At 41.6% G+C, this 23,151-nt stretch overlaps 2 protein-coding genes across 2 annotated transcripts in view; both read left to right on the top strand.

Annotated features, from left to right (window-relative positions):
* The first annotated feature begins 92 nt into the window (after nucleotides 1-92).
* Nucleotides 93-2,563, top strand: LOC131475679 (uncharacterized protein DDB_G0285291-like). Its single transcript, XM_058653944.1, has one exon. The coding sequence runs from the start codon at nucleotides 1,013-1,015 to the stop codon at nucleotides 2,039-2,041; it is 1,029 nt and encodes a 342-aa protein (XP_058509927.1). The 5' UTR covers nucleotides 93-1,012; the 3' UTR covers nucleotides 2,042-2,563.
* A 4,723-nt stretch (nucleotides 2,564-7,286) lies between these two features.
* The window catches only part of LOC131475721 (serine/threonine-protein kinase N1-like), a 41,562-nt gene continuing 25,697 nt past the window's right edge, over nucleotides 7,287-23,151 (top strand). The window contains exon 1 of the mRNA XM_058654006.1: nucleotides 7,287-7,845. Within this exon, the coding sequence (XP_058509989.1) occupies nucleotides 7,822-7,845 (24 nt within the window). The 5' untranslated portion in view covers nucleotides 7,287-7,821. The remainder of the gene's footprint in view (nucleotides 7,846-23,151) is intronic.

Raw genomic sequence — 23,151 nt, 5'->3', positions numbered from 1 at the left:
ACTAATTTAAAGATGCCCTTTCGAGTTCTCTTACACGCAGGTACTTGTATACTTGATGTATTTTTTTTCCCTTGTAAAACATTTGCAAAGGCAAAAAAATCTTATATCTACACCCATGTTTGCAAGCGGGCAGTCTTATTTGCCTTTCTTTGCACATTGGGTACCATAGGCCCATGCATAAAATATTCTTTAAATATATTTTAGTAGCACCTCAAGTGCTCAAAACGTCACAGTGTACCATAACCAGCAGTCAGGCGGGAAGATTTCTCTGCAAAAGTGCTTTAAACATTCAGAAAAGGGTAAAAGCTGCTCACATCATCATCACATTAAGCTCACAAACATACTGGAACATGTCCTTTCTGCACAGGCCACATGAATGAATGAGTCTTTACTCGAGACAAAACACTTGTCTCCCCTTTCATGCCTTCGTGCCTGCTTCTGTTCATCAGAACAATCCACACCCATGAGTCTAAATTACACACGCCTCTGTACCTGGACCTGGAAATGCTTAGATTGCTTTTAAAAACGTTGTACTGTATTTGAGGTTATTTAAATCCTGGTTCCTGGTTAAAGGCAAAATGAAACGAACACTAAAGTGCATTATCACATTTTCATTTATCAAGTACAGTTATTTGTAAGAAAAGAAGAAAAACAAAAGTTTTTGTGAGTTTTATTCCCTGTCCTCATTTGTCTGTTCCAGTACTTGTCGGTGAACTGTGTATGTGTGATCTGTGTGTTGCATGACAACTAAACCATCCTGGGAGGACAAAGCAGAAGAGTTTTCCACTTATTCTTATGAACTGAAGTAAAGCAAACACAATAGAGAGAAAACATACAGTTACCACCTTATGATGTGTTCCTGTTTCCTGGTTTGTTGTCGCAGTATACACTATTCCTCTGTCATGGATGTCCCCTTATTTTAAGAACCCCTTTCTTTTTGAGTCACACCTCTGCCCTCATGTCAGAACTCTCCTGAACCCCCGTTTTTTCCTGGCCCTTGTTGTTCTTCCACATGTACTGTTTGATGCATGCATCGCCAATGGATGCACCAAGTGATCTTGACTGTCTCACAGGAGACGAGAAGAGAGAGGCAGTGGACGGAGACCAGAAGCTGCAAATACAGTCACAGGAAGACAACCAGAACCAGAACCACAGTACCACCATTCCCATAGCCAATGGCCACTACTTGGCATTGGTTCCAGGGAACAGGAGGCCCATTGATCCGACTCTTGCAGCACATTTTGCCAAGATCGCACCACCACCTCCTCCTCCTTTAATAGAGACTGGCACCGATGGTTGTGCTGGTGGAGAGCAGTTGAGGAGGCTGGAACAGCACCAGCAGAAGCTGAGAGAGATGCAGCACCGTCAGGAACAGGAGAGGCAGAAGAAGCAGTGGCTGGAGGAGGAGCGATTGAGGCTGGAGCAGCAGAAGCACCTGGAGATGCAGCGCGAGGAGCTCCTCCAGCTGCAGCTCCAGCAGCAGGAGCACCAGCAACGCAGGCAGGTTCTTCAGTGGCAGCTGGAGCTGGAGCAGCAGTACCGTATTCAGCAGAAACACATCCAGCAGCAACAGCAGCTGAGGAGGAGCCCAACTGGCGTCATGCTCTCCCCGTCCTCCGGGCTCTGCACCATCTACGAAGCCATGGAGACCAGCGATGAGGAGGGCGAGGCCAGAGAAGAGCAGAACGGGAACAAACAGGTGGTAGGAACGAGGGTGCCATCCTCTGACGGTGTCAATACGCAGCTGCATCCTGTCCCTCCACAGAATCTGGAATGGAACAGGAAGGTGGACATGGTGCAGCAGCTCATCAACCAGACCTTGATGCTGTCTGGAGATGGGGGCTGCCCACCTCTCCTCCTCCTCCCTGTGGGGACAGGGGGCACCCTCAGCCCCTTGGAGAGCAGCATGTGGCCCGACATGCTGCCACAGTTTTGCCCTCCTGTCGCTACAGTCACCTCCGTCAGCAGCTACTCCCCGGACAGTGAGGGCAGCTCTCCACCCGGAGACTGGACTGTGGTGGAGGTGGAGACACAGCACTGAAGCTGGTTCATCACCGAGTAATTAAATCCAGAAAAGCAGCTTTACATGTTTTTATTGTTTTTTTTAGAAATACGCTTATTCACTTTCTGGTGGAGAATTAAGTCAGAAATTTGAAATTGGCCACACTCTCACTTGTGTATGATGAGTATGAAGCTATTGCTTGCAGCTAGTTAGCTTAGCTTAACACAAATAATAGAAACAGGGAGAATGCTATCTTAGATCTTAGCACAAATTGATCGAACAACAACTGCAGAGTTCACTGATTAGAGTGGAAATTCAGTATTAAATAAATAAATAAATAAATAAGTTCATTTACATAAATGCATCCTTCGCACAGGATCATATCAAGGAGATGTCTAAGATTTTGACAGCTCACAGTAGACAGATTACTGGTGTAAATCATGAAATGAATGATGGCTGAGTTCCATTTAGCTGTCTCAGTCTCTAGCTGTATGATGGCCCCCTGTCGCACTGTCCCAATTAACATGAACTGAACAGAGCCGCCGTTGATATGATCAGTATTACCCGGGCTTTTGCTACTTGCGCTTTCTTACACAGTAAAACAGAGTTCACTTTATGGCGTTTAATGTGTGATTATTTGTATTTATTTGAGTATGTACTTTGATTTAGGGTGGGGATTAAAAAACAGTCAGTTAAAGGTTGTGTTGTTTGCGTGAGTGGGGTTCTCACCTCAAGTCTCCACCAGAAACCTAGTAAGCATATTTCCAAAAAAAATAAACATTATTCATTATTCATGAACATCCTATCCACTCTTAAAACGAGTGACAGAACACAATCACACAGTGCAGTCATATCTGAAGCCATATTGGGATTTTAATTTTGAATCCAATCACATGTCTTATCACATGACCATCTGCTGTCAGACAAACAATATTAGAACAAAAACAAATACTTCACTGTGGATAAACTGTGTCACTGATCACTGCAGCCTCATATCAGAGCATGGGGCATGTTAACGGTACTAGTCCAGTGTCTTCCTCATGTGTTCCACTGTCGAGTCTCTTTCATACAAACCAAACGCAGAGACCAAATACTGGTCGTCCTCTCAAATGAGAGATTACGCTATGACAAATTGCACTTCTGTTTATTTGTGTGTTCAGGTAAGTGAGTAAGTGAGTGATCTTCATGGATTTGTAAATGTTAGATGTTTGGGGGGGGCGGGGGGGGGGGGGTGACGATGCTGCCAAATAACCCCCACCTCCATCACCCAGTCTCCGGTCAGTAAACTACAGCTACTCTGACTTTTGATAGACTTAATAGAGTCGTCAGTCATGGAGGGAGAGGGGGAGGCGAGGCCGTGCAGGAGGGAGAAGAAGGCCCTCCTTGTTCTGCTGTAAAGGGAGGGGAGAGAGCGATGGACGGTTAGGGGTGGTGGGGGGTGAGGGCACTGGTGGTGATAGGGGGGTGTTGTTGTCGTCCCGCTCACATTCCAAAGTTGTAACCTCATTTCCTGGGTCGCCCACTATTCAGGGAGTCTCCGAGGTTACGATGATGTCATCGGTGGTGGGAGAGAAAGGAGGATGACTGGGCTGAGAGACAATGTGCTGCTCTGGAGAGTCAGTCAGGGGGTGATGGTGGTGATGAGTAGTGTGGGGGCGGGGGCGGGGGGTAGTTTAGTACCAACACACCAAGCACTATAATATATCACTGAATATTATATGACTGTTTTTGCACATTGTTCATATACATGTATTTTGCTGTGTTTTGTGATTTGTGCAATACTTATATTTAGTACTTTATATATAATATACTTGATTCTCCTAATAAGTAATATCAGAACATATCATGATATTTTATATCAACTAAGTCAAATGTCTTGTGTGTGGACAACAAAAGAAGGAAAAAAAAAAAGCACCTGTGTTTGTCTTTGTCTGCACAAGCTGGGTGAGGTGTGGCTGAGATGAGGGAAACAAAAGTAATATATAAAAAAAACACTGCCACCTGTTGGCTGCATGACTGAAACACTGATTTAATACTCTGTGTGTTTTGTATCCACAGCTAAAATCTAAGGCCATTTATTTTCACATGACTCTTCTACTAATAAAATGCATGTTTTATAAAAAAAAGAAATCTATATAATATTTAAATCTAAAGAGTTACATGAAATCAGTATTTATATTTGAAAGCAGCACGTATCGAATATAGTTTTCTACATTTATACTTGCAGCCACATGCATGCATGTGCCGTCACATCCACTGCTGCTTTATGCTGCTATACTATCATATAGCTATTATATACTATCATAAAGTTTTCACTATTTTATCAAGATATATATATATATATATACCTTATGTAGGCAAGAACAAATAATAGCAGTAATGCATGCGTTCATATGTATAAGTGAGCCCCATGTTGTTTTAATATAGTCGGTACAGTGCCTAAACATTTTTGTTAAGAAATGTGTGCACAATAAAAATCAACTGAAATCCTTTTGGTCCATGTTTGTGTCGTAGTCTGACTTTGAACATTCATACATTTTTCATTAAGCTTCATAGTCTAGTGTTTTGTGGCAAATACTTGAGTAGCATTTACAAAACAGTTTTATTGAAGTGCTCGATTAAAGGACAGTCGGGTAACAAAGAGAGCTGCACTCCTGAAACAAATGATGAGAATTAGGGGGACACCAAGTGGCGGTAGAAGGCAACTGCATACGTTTGTGGATTTTTCTGCTGCATCTGTTATTAAGAAAAAGGAGACAATGAATGTACAGATTTTCAATTTACCTGATCCCCAAATCTGCAAGTTTTTGGACTGTGGGTGGAAACCGGAGAACCCGGAGAAAACCCACGCGCACATGGGGAGAACATGTGAAACTCCATGCAGAAAGGCCCTTGTTCAGACTGGGTTGCAAACCCGGGTTGTCTTGCTGCAAAGACCCATGATGGGTCTCAAATTTTGAGATGGTAGATCAAAGTCAGCTACATTCTACCAGACATACAAAGTCATCAAAATGACGCTTCTCACGTACGCTATCGTACGGTGAGGACAAGACAAGACATTTCTGACACAAGTAAAAACAGTAAAGTGTGCAGGCACAACACATAAAGACAGACATATCCTGACACTAAAGTGAACAATAAATAAAAAGTGCATTTACTGAGACTAAAATAAACGATAAGAGACTAGGAGTTCACAGTGTAAATGTAAGAAGTAGCAGCAAAAGTTTTAATAGTGCAAAGACAGTCACGTGATAGATAATAGATTTGAAAGCATTGGTTTCTACCTAATGGGTCACATGCACAACAGCAGAGAAACCAACCGAGTCATAATGACACTGTTTTTTTGTCACTCCTAAGGCTGAGGGCAAGGATAAATAAAAACCTGATGGCAAAATGGTTATGGTGCACATACCGTACATACTGTATCTGCATGTCACTTAATGTCTCCCTCTCTCCTCATTTCTGTTTCTATACAGTATAACACTGAGTAAAAATAGGCAAAAACAACAACAAACAACACTTGACTCATGTCAAAATACAGCATTCTTAGTTTCTCACACTGTTCCTAAATGACAAATACTCACCAAATTTGGCTTAAGACCTGATGTGTCATATGTTTTTCTTTTAGTTGTAATTTCAACAAGAAAGCAGTAACTTTTCATACACACTTCTTCAATTTCAATTCAGTTTTGTTTGTATAGCTGAAGTAGCAGCATCCTCTGTCCTTAGACCCTTGGTTTGGGTAAGGAACAAACCCAACAAGGAGAAAATGGAGGTAACCTCAGAAAGAGCCACAGGGGAAACAGACGTGTGACGGATGTTGTGTGTACAGAGTGAGCAGATATTATTACATACAACTATGACAATATTGATGACATGTGATAATGCATTACATCAGTAGTAGCCTTATGGTTACACATGCACAAGAATAACAGTGGTACTAATTCTTTGAGCATGCTTGTGATTGATGGTCAAAGAAGTGAGTGCAGACATGGTCATGGCAGAAGTGGGAGAAATAAATATGGATTTTTATTTATTTTTTATTTGAGACCCTTAATTGTCTGTGAACACCACTGTCTGACGTCAGTCTAAGGCCTTTTCTGGATTAAAGGGAATACAGAAGGACATTGGTGAGACAAAATAAACAGGGATAGAGTGGTTATGTTGTTGCTGCATTTATCAATCTACACATTATGGGGAATATACACAAATGGGATCCACGGCTCATGTTATCTCAGTGTGGGTTCCATCTTGTTCTTCACTGTCTGCACATTCATTAAAAAGAGAGAAATGTTGCCCCCGTCTGTACATTCAAAAGCCCAAAGGCTCTCTTAATGAAGATGAATGGGCAGCGTGTTTGTCCAAAAACACACACACACACACACACACACACACACACACATCAGCTGTAAACATTCAAATGTGATCAACAGGTCTCAGGTGCTGCAAAGATCTGTGCCATTTATAACTGCAAATAAAGGCCGCGACAACAGCACAGGAAAACCTGTACTGTTTTCAAAATAAAAGCACAAGTCCTTCCTTTACTTGTTGTCATGGCAAATATAACGGTCCTATATAATAAAAGCTGCAGTGCAATACACAAAGCTACATTATCATTATGCGCTGATGTTTCTTTGTGCATGTGTTTTAATTGAACTGGGTTAAATGTTGTGATCTCAGGGATTCTTTAAAGCTAATTTCTTAGGCCTATGCCTGTAAACTGTACATTGACTAGTAAAGTTACTCTGGCTTACTTCACTAAGCTTTTCAACGACAATTATTTGGCATACAGGGAACAGAGTTACACTGTTTTTTCACATATGAACATAGTGTACATTTCAATGACCTCAGAAAACAATGCAACAATTAGCTGTCTTATGCATTTATAAGTATTAGGTCATCCAATAATAATCGGTAAATCTACGTTTATTAGACCTATTATTAGTGGATTACCAGTATGCAGTATTATGCATGTTTTAATTCTTTTCAACAGCTTTTTAGCTCTCTTATTATTTCACAAATGAGTTACACACTACACACTATATTGTGCGTATTCATCAGTATGTAATAATCAAATTAAAACAATAAAGAAATCAAATGAACAGCATTTTGATCCATTTTCTAAAGGGACAGTTGTGTTGCAGTAAAAGTATTAGCCATTCAAAAAGGGGGTGAGGTTAACTGAAAGGCAACTTTTATTTTGAAGGGTATACCCGGAAGTAGTCTTATTCTCTAATCTCAACTTGACCGACCACTTGTTCCCTCCTCCCCGGCAGCAACGGTATCAAACACCGGCAGTGTGTGCAGAGCCGAGTAGGAGTCGCTCCTGCGGGCAACATGGCCTCAGTTCCCGGCTGAAAGACAGGGCAGAGTGCGTGCGTGGATCCTGGAGGGGTATTTTTTTTTGATTTCGGTTTTTTTGTGCGTGTTTCTCCAGAGTGAGGATGAGAAGAAGAAGCCGCAGCTTTGATCGCCCTCACACCAACACTAACACAGGACACAGCACGCGCTGCGTGATGCACACCACAGTCCAAGAGTTGACGTGCTGTTTCCAGGAGGAGGTGATGATGGTCTCCTCCTGCTCACCTGCTCCACTCAACAGTTCGTGCAGCTCGATAGATTAACGTTAAACTGGGACTCTTCACTGTTTTTTATTATTATTGTTATTTATTTTTAATTGCATTGAAGTGAGCAGGACATATCCATGTTTGCGTGTAACCACTGGAGGACTTCACCTGTGATCTCATCCACCATGAAGGTGGACGAACACTAATTGAAGACACCTGGAGTCGCGGTCTAATTGGCTGTGCGCGAGGCACATGATGGCAAATAACGAGCTGCAGGTGAGTTTCACAACTTTTTCAATCCAGCCTTAAATGTACAGCAGGTATTTTATTTATTTATTTTTAGCGTTGTTGGTCAATAATACCAATAATGACCTTTTAATCACAGTGTAAATCCAGTGATGTGAGAGGCAATATCTCTTCTGTAAACACGATTTTGACCAATCACAGTGCAGTTTAGAGAGAGTGGCCACTCCTACTGGCTGCTGTACTACTACTCTGCTGACAGGTGCCTTTGGTGGAAGGACTGCAACACAAGGTCTTGTCCACACACAGGCAGAACTTTTTATGTACAATCTTTTTCTTTTCGTGTTTAAAGAAATGTTTTCATACACACGAAACCCTTGGTAACGCTGCAGTGTGTATGCCAGGCCTGTATGTGGCACTGTATTTCTGCTGCCACAGAAAGCTTGCACGCTTTGTATGTGATGTCTCAGAGGTGAGGCCATGACGTTGATGTGTATTGGTTGTGTATGTGAAAACACAATAAATGACCAAAAATAGCGTTTTAAATCTCCCAAAATGCTGGTTTTGTTCAGATAAAAAGGCGACATCACTAAGAACAGATGGCTCTGCTCTTTTTAGACTTGTCTAGTTTAGTCTTGGATCATTGGTTTTTATTTCACAATAACTCATTGTTGGTGTCATCTTTTGTTTGCCTTGGCCTTATTGTCAAATTTAAATAATGTGTTAACAATATGAATGTAACAATAACCAGTCAATTGGAAACTAAGTGTAAAAAGAAGAGAAGTCATAGAGTAGCTCAGAATGTCCAGCAGTCTGTTATTAACGGCACTAAGTCTGACCTCTGACCTCCAATAACATTATCATACATGGAAGAAAACACCTTTGTAGTAAGATACGACCTGCTTGACATTTCGTGACGTGGTTCCAGTGTGTTAATTAAATGTTTAAATCCAGGGTTTTCCCACCACTGAATAAGGTCACATGATGCTGATGATGCTACAAACATGTCTATAGCGCTTGTTATCACTTCAGCAGGAGTTGACAGAAGAGTTGTCTGTGTTCACCGTTATTTTTATAGTTACGTCTCCGTCCTTTTGATCCATGTGGAGATGTCCTGTGCTCTGACACACGCTGTGGTTTTGTTGTCGGAAAATGCAGATTTTGTCAGAATTAGAATTACACTCGAGATTGTGACCTTCAGTACTTCCTGCATGAACGGAGATTCCATCTCTAAGACTCCATCGATTAATCTGTCGAGTATTTTCCCGATTCATTCAGACGTCATTTGGTCCATAAAATGTCGGATCAGTGTTTGTCAAACCCAGAAATGAAGACGTTCTCGAATGTCTTGTTTTGTCCGCAAACCAAAATGATGACATTTTAATGACTTCTTTGTTATACGGAGCAAAGAAACCAGACAATATTCACATTTAAGAAGCAGAAACAATCAGAACTCTTGTTTTAATAGTTGCCGATTAATTTAGTACTGGATTAATAATAGATTAATTGAATTTGGAGATGCCTTTCCAGACTAAAAACACAGTCCTGGTAACTTTTAGGGTTTTTTTGGGGCTAGAAAATGTTAAATTTATGCATCTTTAAATGTGGCTGTAACCTAACAGTGAGCCGAACAACAAACGTGTAATAAAAGACGCGTCAGTGTTGGCCGAGAGTTCCAGACTTGCATGGATTTCCTCCGGTCATGTGTTGTGTATGAACGTAGTGCGTCCGTCTGTCTGATCATCTCATGAGAGGAGCTCACGACACAGACACGTAATCCCGAAACATTAATGTCCTGCACATGAAACTCAACAGTCAAGTGTTTCTGTTAGTGCAGCTTTAAAGCAGCTGCTGTGTCAGACTGTGAGCTACTGACTTGTGTTTGATGTTTAAATAATGATGGATATTGTTTCTTAAAGCTGAGCTCGTCTAACCTTCTAATTACTGTTAGCGCTGGTTAAAAAAATGACAAAAATACTGGATGCTGAGTGAGACGAGGGCCTTCAGCTCACTCATTGATGACATTTCTAACAGCGACCTGTTAAAACATCTTGTTCGTGTTGCCACACTCACGTGGAGCAGACGGCGTGTAGAGATGGGAACACATTCCCACATTTGTGACTCAACAGTTTGTTTATTTTTTCCAATTAATTGCACACAAAGAAGCTTCTAGGGGAGAGCGTCATTTACCAAAACTCCCAAACAATTCATAGCGCTGGATTTGTTGAATCAGTCGTAGATCTCGCCCGCTGTTGCCAACAATCACGCTGACTCACTGTCTCCACATGTAAATGACATACAGTGTTGACAATAGCATCCATTCAGCCCTGGCGTTATAATGTGTCCTGCATGCGTCTCCTGTGACCACATGAGATCAGGTCTAGCATCCTCTCTGTCCTTGTTGTATTCACGCTGACGACATGTCTGTACATGACAGCTTCATTGTTTGTGATGAGTCTGACTGCAGATGTGTTGGCGTGTGCGTCTTCACGAGTGATGGAGAAATAGTTCAGACGTTTGCTCTACTCACACTGCTGTGACATGAAATATGGTTATTTGAATAATTTAGTAATTAAACTTAAGATATAATTCCCTTTTATTTTGTGGCATTTGGTCATATTTAGCAATTTGTCTTATTTTTTAACCACGTCTTATTATGGTTAAAATGGTTTAGAATGACCGTAACCATAACAATAGTGTCTTATCACTCACATTTTTCTCATAATAGACTCGTGAACGTGACAGGGTCTTGTTTATTTTTGTAACGTTTGAATGCCAATTTTTATAGTCGGTTTTGCCTTTTCCTTGGATTTAACGAGTCACATTTCAGCAGAGTAATAACTGCGACTGATGAGGGATCACAGATTATATGAATTGTCAAAGAATTCCAAACATGTTTGATTGACTGCGACTGAGGACGGGTCTGTTACCCTCACACATTAACAGATCTCATGCCGACTGTCCACAACTATTGCTGACTGGTGCAGACTCTGCCCAACTGTGAATCATGGGTCAAATCGGGCTAAAGATCTTGTCGTGTAGGGTGTCCAGAGTGTGTTTTTGAGATCAGATCAGAGGACGTGTTTGTTGTGGATTGGGAGAATTCAGAGAATTCAGACCTGTACCTGGTTGATCTGGACGTGATCAGATCAGTCGCGATGGATGTTAAAACGAGGCGCGTACAGGGTCCGTGTCCAGCTGGTCTTTCTTGCTGTGTGTCCCCGATGTTTAGTCACTTTACTCACTATACTTAACTCTTTTAAGCCGCATGAAATCACCATCGTGGAAATTCCTTCACCACAATGACCCTAATCATGGTTCAGAGTACGGTGTGTTCAATTTGCTGTTGGTCGACTACTAAACCAGCTTCATACATAACTGTGTTACATGCGCTCTTGCACAACCGTGACTTAATAGAAATAGAGCAATAAGCCTCATTATAGGCAGAGAGTGTGTTTTGAAGTAAATGGATAACAGACTGCTGCTTCTGCTGCCTCCCTTAAATGCCTGTGCCCCCGCTTTGACCTCACATCACTGATCAATACATAACAGCTGATGGACAAAACGAAGCCAGTGGTCTTTTCAGGACAGGACGCTGGACTTGCATTATTCACGAGGCCTCGCTTCATGTGTAAAAGTAGGTAAACATTAGTGTTCCATCGTGAGTGGAGTCGTTTTCTATATTGCATCAGATTTCATCAGAGACATGAAATGATATCTGGTTTGTGACAGTGTTGCAGCGCGGTGAGTCATGAGGAGGCTTGTGGTGTGAGATGCTCTGGTCTCATGTAGAGGATTTGGGTTCCAGTTACGCTGGTGTCAGTCCAGCCTTGGTCACGGCGGAGCAAAAATTAAAAATTAAAGGCAGAGTTCTGGCTCAGCTTATACATCAGCCTGTACATCACTGACTAACTGACATTTTAGTCAGGTCCAGTGTGTAACAAATAAGGAGGGTTCATTGGCAGAAATTGAATATACTAGCCTTTAAAATAATAATAATAATTTGACTTTTAAAGCCTTAGAATGAGCCTTTCTTACGTACATTAGGCAATGGCATCTTGCATTTTGTTGTTTTCACATCTTGGCGCTTTTCCACTTCCCAGTTCCAGCACGGCTCGACTCGGTACGTTTTTTCCCTCAGTGTTAGTACATGGTACCTGCTCTGGCTGAGCCGACTGCCGGCCACTGATTGGTCAGAGAGTGTCATCACTGGAAGAGTCATGAGCACAGCTTCCGACACGGGAATCAGGAGGTTGAGGAGGTATTCTAGTGATAGAAAACCATACCAAATCGTGTAGCGTCGAGCTGTGCCGTGCCGGTACTGTATAGTGGGAAAGCGCCATTTAATCCACATACATTTAATGCATAAACCAACTTTAAAGCTGTAGTGTGTAACTTTTAAGTAATAAAAGAGATGACAGTTACATTGTCAAATGAGTTCACACAATTACGTTTCTCTTTTGTGTTGTGCTGTGATGTTACAGCACTGCACGCTTGTGCAGTCTCACATTTGTTGTCTCACATGACAACAACGCACTTCCCTTTTGTTTCTATCTATGACCTGTGTCGATCTACAGTGTCAATCAAGTGACAACTGTTGTGGGCATTAAAGTATGAGGATATCATAAAAAAAAAAGTCTTTCCCAGCAATCAGCTCACTCTCACATCCTCTGTGCGACACAGTGACACAGCTGAATCATGTGTTTTGAGTGAAAACTCACGGCCTCCTTGACATTTAGCAGTTTCCCCGAAGAAGGAAATGTGCCTGACGTGTTTCTTGGAAAGTAACGTTTGCCCGTGTGGGCACGAGAATCAGCAGTAACCAGATAATCTAGGTCACTTTCACTGGCAAAGTAGTGCTTTACTGTGTTTTAAATGAAAGTCTTTTAAGCAGCTTTGCAATCAAAAATGAGTATATTAATAAAGTATAACGCAAAGAGCAGTAAAATAGCAATAACAATTAGGGCTAAAACAATTACTCTATTATTGGATCAACAAATGAATTGTCCACCATTTTGCTAATCGATTAACCAGTTTTCAGATTTTTCAGCTTCTTAAATATGAATATTTTCTAGTTTCTGTGCTCCGTATAACAAATAAATAAAATAAACTGAATTATTTTGGATTATGTTAAAAACAAGACATTTAAGAACATCATCATTTCCATGTTTGAAAATCACTCTTTCAGCATTTTCTGACATTTTCTGACAAACAACGACTTGATTGGCCGAGAAAATAATCAACAGATTAATCGATAATAGAAATAATAGTTAGTTGGGGCCCTAAAAACAATGAAATGCTTCAAGGCTGTTGAGTGTGCAAGTGTATCAAGGAGATTTGACACTCACTTCCTTCCGAAGAGTTCACCTGTTAAAAATTAAACTTGCAATATCAAACAATGCGATAAAAGATTCACAAATGCTGCACTTAAAATATACATAATGCAGATCAGACCCAGGGTTTATACTTGACTGTGTCACTCATGCTCCTTTTGTGAATGACCTTGTTTCAGTTGTTTACAGACGGATGCAATTATTTCCTCTTTAGAATTCTTCTTTCTTTTTTAATCACTTTATTTATTTAACTCCACAGCGTTTGTGATGAATGATTCAAAGCATGTCAGGTAGTTTCAGGCCGTCCATTCCAGCCACAAGAATTTAGTGAGCTATTTAAACTGCAAAGATTTCCCAGCTGCTGCTCTGCACTTCATACATGATCGTGTTTTCAAAGACATGCTCCTTCACCTTTTTAACACAGTTAAACACTTGTTACACAGTAAATGTTGAACTGAAATCCAAAACCAGTCACAATCACTGTGATATTTTACTCAAATTGTTCACTCCCACAATTGTGAGTGAGAGAGAATATAGAAAAAAAACTGCGTTGTCTTCTGATGTGTTTCTGCGGTACTGTAGTAAGTTATGAGTTGTTTATCTGCCTTTTTAAGATTCAAAGACTTTTATTGTCAATTTTGTGTCAATCTATTGTCAAGATTTTTTTTTTAAAAACGAAGAAGAATTTAACATAGCAATATTTGTCCAGACTGTATTCGTGAAACTTAATTGGAGCCGCGTGGTGAAGTAAACAGCAGCACCTGTTACTGACACGTAGTCAGGCAAGTGCAGAAAACGTGTTGCGTAATCACTTTCATGTGAAGTCACCACAGACATGAAAACAAACCAAACACAGTCACGTGGAGCTGATCAGCATTGTATGAACTCCTTTGTCAATGGTTTAAATGAACAGTCGTTTGTTTACTTTTAAAAGTAACACAGATTCAAAGCTCAGAAAGCAATGCAAGTCTTTGAAAAACCTTGCCCTAGTTTGTCACAGTGGTTTTCTGTTGTGCATTTCGAGAGATAATGTCATATTTTTACCACCTTCTCTCAGACGTGAGTCGTTAACATCGACCACGGAGCTTGTACTCTAAACCATATATAGTAGATTGTGAGTCATACAGTATAAATAACAGGATTTCTCTTGACCTGCTGTGTCGATGGTGCGTTTCTAACACGTTTATGGCCTCATGAGTCAGTCCATAACTCCATAGATGGCCGTCTGAGCTGCAATTGAGCCATATCTGTCCAGTCTGATGAATTCAGCCTCCGTCTACGGCGGCGACAAGGGCTCAGTCATCGTTACTGGCGGCCAGCAGGCGGTTGATTGAGATCAACGGGTCACAGTTGACAGACTGGACCTGTTGAATGGAGCGAGGCCCGGCACTGTGGTGATCACGGAGCTTGTTTGATGGCTCTCTCGCCCTTTATTCCTCCAGAATGGCCTCATCAAGGCCGCGCTGTCGATGACACTCATCCTATTTGATGTCACGCCCTCTCTTCCTGCCTCGCCCCCTCCCTCCTGTGAAAAAAACACATTATCCCTGTATGCACAGAGCAAGGCCATCAGTGTAAAACGTAGTATAACTGTTAGTGCCTTTCTGCACTCTCTATCCTACCTACCCACGCCCCCCCCCCCCCCCCCCCCCCACTGACGCTGCTGCATACATCGATTTTCAGCCTGTTTATTTTTTGGCCCTCCCTCTCCTTCAGATGGTTGTAAGGAAAGTAAATCGAGCCTCCTGCCGAGGATGTGAGCTCTGCGCTGAGATGATAACATAACCTACACGCGCTCTGTGACCGCCCCCCTCTCATCAATTCTTTATTTCTCCTTAGTTTCCTGTCATGTGTAAGAGTTCTGCAAGTCAGAGGAGCTGCTGACTCCCGCTCCAGTGGTCCGGAGCAAAGGCACGTCCAGATGACTTTTTTTTTTTTATTGATCACCCATGTGAGTGGGAGCAGCTTGCTCCACTTCTTTAATGGCATTGGAACACTTTAGTGCACGCTGCTGCCAGAGGTTTGTTGACGGCGTCCCACACGTTGGAATACGCACTCGTGTCTTACATCACACTCCACAGTAATGTGCATGTCCTGCTGCCGCCATGATGGAAGTCATAGGATTAAGAAAGTGCAGACTTCACTGTGTCTGTGACCTCAGAGGAGAGGGAGAGTGAGACAGTCACAGACGAGTACACAGACACATGGGCGACGCTGTTGCGTACTCGTGAGCTATGGTTGTAGTTACTTGGAGTTCTGTCCTTGTCCCAGGATACGAGCACAAGCAGGGACTCATTACTTCACTCCACGGAGTGGGGATTGAAGTATTGTCTTAGTGGCTCTGTGTGTCTGTCTGTTTCCTAGTTGTGTGCCGATATGACCGACAGAGGCTTGTCGCGTGAACGGGGTGAAGTCAGCCGTCTCCGATTGCCTTGTTTTACCAACAAAGTTGCCGGCAGCTCGTTGGGACCACGTTGAACGTCATTCCACTGTCTCTTCACTTCAAAAATGTCATTCTTTAAACTGACAACATATATTCTGTATCCTCATCAGCTGAAAAATGCAATGGTCTGGATTTCACAGCGTTTTTCTTGCTGTTGACTGATTTCTTTTTGATCAAGGTCTCTTTTTATTTTTCAAATATAACAAGCAAAAAAATAAAATTCACACATGGAACAGTCAAGTCTAGTTACAAACAAACCAACCAACTTCCCACAGGTCTGTTGACTGCTTTCTGTGTGTACCAGCTTGCTCTGTTATATCACGGTCAAAAGCTGTGTTTCCACCAAGTAGTACGGTAAACAGTTTGGTATGGACAATACATATTTTTGTTGCATTTTCATTAAGAATAATACCAAAATGACCGTTTCATTTTCAATACCCTTCCCTTGCGGTACGGAGTAAAATGGTATGATACGGGAGGAGCTAGACCGGCTCCACCCACGACAGTCAGCTGATTGGGCGACAGAAAAACGCAACGCAAATGGAGCAGCTGGATGTCGTCAGTTGTGTCGCGTTTCATGTCGTTTGTTGTTCGATACACTGCGTATCTCGTCCACTCGGCCATCGGGCACAGTGCACACCCATTCTACCAAGTAAAGGAACTGTTCTCAGTGGAAACACAAGCCTCACACACGGCTTTACTATTCCAAACCATACCCTACTGTACCAAAGCGAACCACGGCAGGACCAGGTCAGTTATAATAGTAATTCACCTCCCAACTGCAGGATGTGAGGAATTAGACTTAACATGTTTACATGTATTTTAAAAAGTCTGTTTTATCCCACCTTATTGAGACGGAGTGTTTGTGAATGTCATTTAAAAGTAAGGCAGAAATTTTCTGGTGGAAGTTAAAACCTTCGACTGCTTCGTCACATTTTCAGCACAACTTGAGTGGAACGTGTTAATGGTGCTCATCAATCAAAGCAGTGCGTGCGTCGAGCTCTGAGCTCAGTCATTAGGGTGCAGTCGAGCAGACCCAGGTCGTGCCGGGGAGCAATACTTATCTTTTAAGTCTTTTCAATTGAATCCAAAATTGTAAATGATCCCAACACACGAGGATCCACGTGTCGCTGTGTCTCTGTGCTGCTCTGAGACCTTGTGTCTCTTCAGCTGAACAGTTGCCTCGGAATGGTCAGAGGAACAGGTGACAGACTAACTGGTTATACTGGTCACTTGTGTCCTCCTATGTGTTGGCCTGTTTTTAAGCTGGTTGCATATGCGTTTTGAGGCTTTAACGGATTGCTGGTGTTACACGATTGAAGAATGTGTCGCTAAGAAGGTCAAGTGGCAGAAATGGTGCAACATATCGTACATTTAATCTGGACTAGGACTGGGAGCCGTGTGCTCGTCTGTAGCCTGGTTTTGTCGTTTGTTGAGAACTCTCTGGGGTAAAAGGGAAACACAACAACAACAAGCGTTTAATTGAAGAAGTGGAGCAGGACAGAAGTAAACCTGATCAATACTGACTAGATCAAAAGTGATTTTGTTTTTCAATTTAGAGCCTTTAACTGGAAATGTGATTCCATCTTGTTCAATGTTGATACTTGAAAACATTTTGAAATGTAGATTGTAGACATGTATCCATCTATAAAACAATAACACCATTTTTGACTGCCAGAGCATTGTATTTGCATTGTTTATACTGTAAAATAAAGGTTACCACACTCGAGATATGAGCTCTCCAGAACCCTCAGGTCTTCTGGTTCTTTATTTAATCACCTCAAAGTAAACACTAAAACTCTAAAGACTGTCTCTAACACTAAAAAGCTAGTCTGGCTCTTGGTTAAACTTATTTTGATTAATAACCCTATTATTTATCTATTTTCTCAGTTTTTTTCCCATAATACTCTAGATAGTGTCTTTTAGAACCCTGCCTTTTAAAGTCTGTTTTATTGCCTTTAATTCTTGATTCTGCTCTTTTAGTTTAATCTCTTTGAGTATTTTAAGCTGCTTTTGTTGTGCTACAATTTTCTCTTTTGTAAAGTGAATAAAGTCTGATTGATTGATAACCATGGTTTGCACAATGCTTCACAGCTGATTTAAAAGTGTAGAAACGTGCATCAATAAGTGAATGGATGAAAAAGCAGAAGGTTATTGTGTTTGATGATTTTGTTAAACTGAAGGAGGCAGCTCCAAAGAGAGGGCAGCACTTTCAACGTTTGTTTCCGTTTGTTTGGGTTGAAACGAAGTTTGAGAGAAACGGAGGAACCTGCGCTGCGTGACCTGATTGTGGTTTACGCCCGAGGCACTGGAGACGAGTTGTACTCACCACCACGGTGCAGAGGTCATGTGATAGCCTGTGTGCTGCGCTGCAGGAGCGGTGTCGGATTTAAGGGGGAGCACAGACCTGAGGCTTCACGGGAGCAGTGGCGCTCGACCGCGGCGATGCCCTCAACAGTGGAGTGACTGTTCTGTCGGGCCAGGAGCCACAGACACGACACAAACCGAGGAAGAAACGCTGCTTTTGTTACCTGTTTGAGAGGGAGACACGGAAGTAGTGACAGGGAAACCTGCCCTGCAGACTGTAACCCAAACTGCTGCCATTGTTGCTAAAGTCTCTGTGGTTGAGTTGTTACGCTGAGATAGTGAAGCACAAATAGCAGCCAGGTCCAATTCTGAGTTTGCCTTTTTTTTTCCACCCACCATCAACAAGGCATATGAGACTATGAGAGTTGTAACAGGAGGAATATAAATAGTCTCAAGAATAGGATGCATCATTTAGGAAGGAGAGTCCACAAGAGAAGATGGTGAGACGTCTGGTTTTGCCACTCGATCATTGGGAGTCAAGTGCTCATCCTTTACATAACGACACAAAACGAGGCTTGTCATTTCCACTTTGTAAACGTTAAACGTTGTTTTACTCAATGAGAAATCCCAAGAAAAGACCAGAACAAGTGAATTATGTCCATTTACAATAATTGTCTTAAGACCTTTAAAACTCGTGGATGATTTAATAAACATTTGCTTCTCACTTGAGTAATGCCTAATCATTTCTTACTGGAAAGACTCCAAACCGCTGGATTTCCTTGCATGGATCACACCACCTTTAAAAGATATTTAGTATTTCTGACTTCTGACACAAACCTAAATGAGTAGTTGAAGATTAAAACCATCCCCTTCACCTGTGGACGCCTGTGACCTTAAATCACGTTGCCTTCAATAGTGGGCTTTGTCATTGGAATAACACAATTGTGGCTGCATTTGTTTTTTTTTCCTTTCTCGTCATGTGTTTATGAGTGCCACGTTATTGTAATCAACAGCATCAGTAAAGAGGGATAATCATCTGCATTATGGAATGGACCTCTTATCCCCCTCAGCCCTTCTGCCATAATCACTTTTAATCTGCTTTCCATGTCCATTACCATCGTCCCTGCTCAACCATTCCATTAGATAACGGGACTCTCATGCAGCAGACATCATGGCCCCGTCACGCTGCACAGCGCTGCGCCTCCTGCTGCTCAGCTGCTAACAGCCAAATATGAAGAGGCTCGGGATCAAAGATTTACCAGTTTGACTTGGACCGCACTCTTGTTCATTCATGTCTCTGTCTTCATTTAGTTACACTACTTGGATTGTACTTTTGAAATATTCAGGCTATTGTAGTCTGTTTCCCATCTAGGGCGGACATTTCCATAGCACGACTACACTACAATACAACTTTGTACCATCGTTATGAAGGTATGATGATTCAAGATTCAAGTTTTTATTTGTCACATGTGGATGTACAAGTACAACCCCAGTGAAATGACTTTACAACAAGCCCCACTGTGCAATGTGCAGCAATAAAATAAAAATGAAAATAAATTTAAATTTAAAACCCAGTTTTGCAAAAAAAGTAGCAATATTATATTATTTACTTTATTTACATTATTTACTTGACTGTTCTTTGCAAAACTATTTCATTTATGATAAATCATGATGTATCAGTAACAGAACAGGAACTAAAGTTTGTTCACAGTAATAAAATAAAACATTTCTGGTCTTCTAAGAAATCTGAATCTGAATCAGTGCGTGCAAAAAACAACATAAAATCACATTAATAACAAATAAATAACACTGTGTCATATCAAGTAAATGCATAGTTGAATGTCTGCAATATTTTTGCTCTTTCCTCGCAGCATCCAGGTGTTTTTTTTTTTTACCTTTCAGATTGAAAAGATGTTTTACAGCAGCAGCAGTAGTGCTTTTTTGCGTAGGCAGCACATGGAAACCTTGTTTACATTTTTTAGACTGTAGATCTTAGGGCATTGGGAGTTATTCTTTGTTCCAGTGCAATTCCAAAAAGGTGGACAACTGAGTGTCCGGCCCAGGACAGGGTACAAATCCACACTGTCTAGCCTAAATCCGGACGTCTGGTCACCCTATCGCCATCTCTGTAGTTATTCTTCCCTCTTTTTTTCAGTGCAGCCCTTGTTTTGAATTTTAAAAAAAGGTATTCTGGTTGCATGTGTGATCTTAAACTTAATAGGTTTGACGTTCCACATGCTGAGAAACCGCTCTATAAAGCCAGGAGATGCCTATGACATCATCTGCTGCCTGTTTTCCATTGCACCCAGGCCTGATGCTCATGTGCAGGTGGTGGCTCTACAGGGAGTTGGCTCCATCTAAGGTCTTTGAAGTCATTGGTCCTGGTGAGTTGGCCTTCCCAGCTCATATGGATGGGCTCAGGTCATTTTACCTGACCACTATGGTGAGGAGGGAGCTTAGCAGAAAGTCAGAGTCCTTACCAATCAAATTGAACTCCAAACCTCACCTTTGGGAAGGAGCATTTGGACATTGTGTAGGGAACGACAAATACCCAAAGGGAGCTCTGAGTTGAGTGGCTTATCTGTCACCCAATCAGCTGACTGTCATGCTGTCTAGCTCCACCCATACCGTACCATGCCATTACTCTGGTACCCCATGGGAAGGGTACCAAAAGATGGTCGGTTGGGCCTGGTCATTTTGATACTATTCCTAATGGAGGAGACGGAAACCATTGCTAGGGAAGTGACATCTGCTGCTACTGTAACTCAACTCCTTCACAAGCCTTCAATGAGTGGCTCATTCATGAGGTTGACTTTTGTAGGTCAACTATTTTTTTTCTGTTTCATGTTTTTATTGGTGTGTATACAAGAACAACAAAAGGCACTTACATACAAGAGACATTGATTTGCATTAACCGTCTGTATACACCCTTAGATTTAAATATTTTTAGAAACAAACAACGATCACTTGACTAACTGACCAACCACATAAACATGATAGATAAAATGAAATAATAAAAATAAATAAATGATAATAAAGAAAAAAAAAAGAAAGGAAAAATAAATTAATTAATTTTAAAAAATAAAGAAAAAAGAGAGGGTGGAGGGGTGATAGAGGATTACATTACATTGTGGCAAAAAAATCCATAAACGGTTGCCATTTATTGTAGAATTTGTTCAAGTTTCCCCTTCTTGAATATCTAATTCTCTCTAGTTTTAAAAAGGACATAGTCTCTTTAAACCATTGTGTGCTGGAAGGAGCTGTTGTGGATTTCCAGTTAAGAAGGAGGTGGCGTTTAGCAATCAGGGAGGTAAAAGCTAATACCCCCAACTCTTTAGTGGAATATTGGGTATATACTTCTGGAAGACCAAAAATACCAATGTGTGGTGACATATGAATAGTCCTGGAGAATATCTGAGACATGGTGCTGAAGTAAATTTGCCAAAAACTGGTCAGAGCTGGACAAGAGAAAAACATATGCGTAAGATTGCAGGGTGTGCCTCTACCGTATTCGGAATAAATCTGTGCCAACCTTGTCTTCGAATAGTGGGTCAACTATTTTTTGATGGTGCTTTTATACGCAGGTGGTGCTCAGTATATCTACTTCATATTCTTTTATCTTTGACACATGACTCAAGGTTAGTCACATGCACGTATGCGTACGTGGCCGGCTTTTTTTCTCGCTGGAGGTTTATGCCGCTTTACTCCTCAGGAGTCTGCACACACACACACACGCACACACACAGTGACTGTTTGTTGCAGCAGAGTTCACAATGCACAAAACTGAGAAGGCAAACACATGAGCATTTACTGAAGTCTCTAGAGCAGATCAATCTTTTCACAAAGATGCTATTCATGCTGAGCTGCTCCTCCCCAGCTGTTGAGAGGACACTGCTGGAACACACGCACACACACGCGTGCACACACACTGCGTCAGATGCTGGCATGCAGACAGATGTGCACAGAAACACACACACACACACACACACACACAACACTCTCTCTCTCTCACCTCACCTCTAGCACAGTCTTTCTCCTGTTCACCCAGACTGGGAGAATCTTCTCCGGTCATGCACGTGATACTTTCATCAAACTCTGCTTGTACACAGGACATAGTACATACAGCCATGATGCGCTGTACAACGGCAAAATTAGATTTGGCAACTGAGTTTCCACTGGAATATGAGGGATTTTAGGGATTAACTGGAAAAACACATAGTCCAAAGTGCATGGTATAAGCTGTTAACTCACTCACAGAGAGCCAGAGTTTGCAAACCAACACTCGTGGCTTTGAAACTTGGATTTGACAACTTAGAAACGTGTTTCTGCACATTGAAACAATAAAATAAAATAAATGTAATATGGTTAATTTGTGGTTTTTAGATGTGTAGTTTTTAATTTGTGTTGCCTTTTATAATAAACTGCGAGTAAACCATGATCTAAACATCGGAAACATCCGTGTGCAGACTCAACATTTTTGACTTCTCACATTACATTGACTGTGCATGATCCATGTATTACAATATAGGAAGACTTAATGATTCTTCGTGAGGGAAATGGGGGCTCAGGTACGCATGCATGGCACAACAGACGGATGCAAACAGTCTTTTAAGTATGAACGGAGAGTACAGTGAGGCCTGTACCCACATCAGAGTCCTGAAGTCAACTCTGCAGTCTATAATCTGCAGACTTTGCTCTGATGTGCTGTGTTGAAAAGCACTGTTTTATTTAATCCACGACCAGTTACAATATGTTATTGTGTGTGTGTGTTTGTACTCATTTTTATCCCTGGATAAAGTAAGAGCTAAGATATGAATTGTGGATTGGTAAATTTTAGGGAATAAGGATTTTGCAAATTTTGGCTCATAACCATTATGGGCGCGTGTTGACATTTTGAGCAGGTTCTCACAACTTCAAAACTCTTCCTTAGTGTTAATCCAATGTTCACACATCACACCCACCCAGAACTTTCATCTACCATCTTTCATCTCCCCCCCCCCACCCCCCTTCACCCCGCTCCCATCCAGTGCTTGCAGAGTGAGGCAGTGTAAAGACACCAGGATGTGAGGAGAATTTAAACTTGTGTTTCTTCTCCCAAATTCTGTCACACTGTCCGTTCTGTAGCTGCACACATCTCTGTAACGCACACGTACACACAGACACGCCCAATTAAAGCAATGAATGAACTCCTTTCCAGCCTCACTCTTGTTTTCTCATGTTTTCCCGTTCTAGCGTTCAGTTTTAAGCCAACCACAC

This window comes from Solea solea, chromosome 16, assembly GCF_958295425.1.
Source record: "Solea solea chromosome 16, fSolSol10.1, whole genome shotgun sequence".
NCBI lineage: Eukaryota > Metazoa > Chordata > Actinopteri > Pleuronectiformes > Soleidae > Solea > Solea solea.
The sequence above is the reverse complement of the archived record's forward strand: the minus strand, read 5'-3'. Positions and strand labels throughout refer to the sequence as shown.

Excerpts from the sequence above, each read along its gene's own strand:
- LOC131475679 (XM_058653944.1), top strand. The coding sequence starts at position 1,013 with ATGTACTGTTTGATGCATGCATCGCCAATGGATGCACCAAGTGATCTT.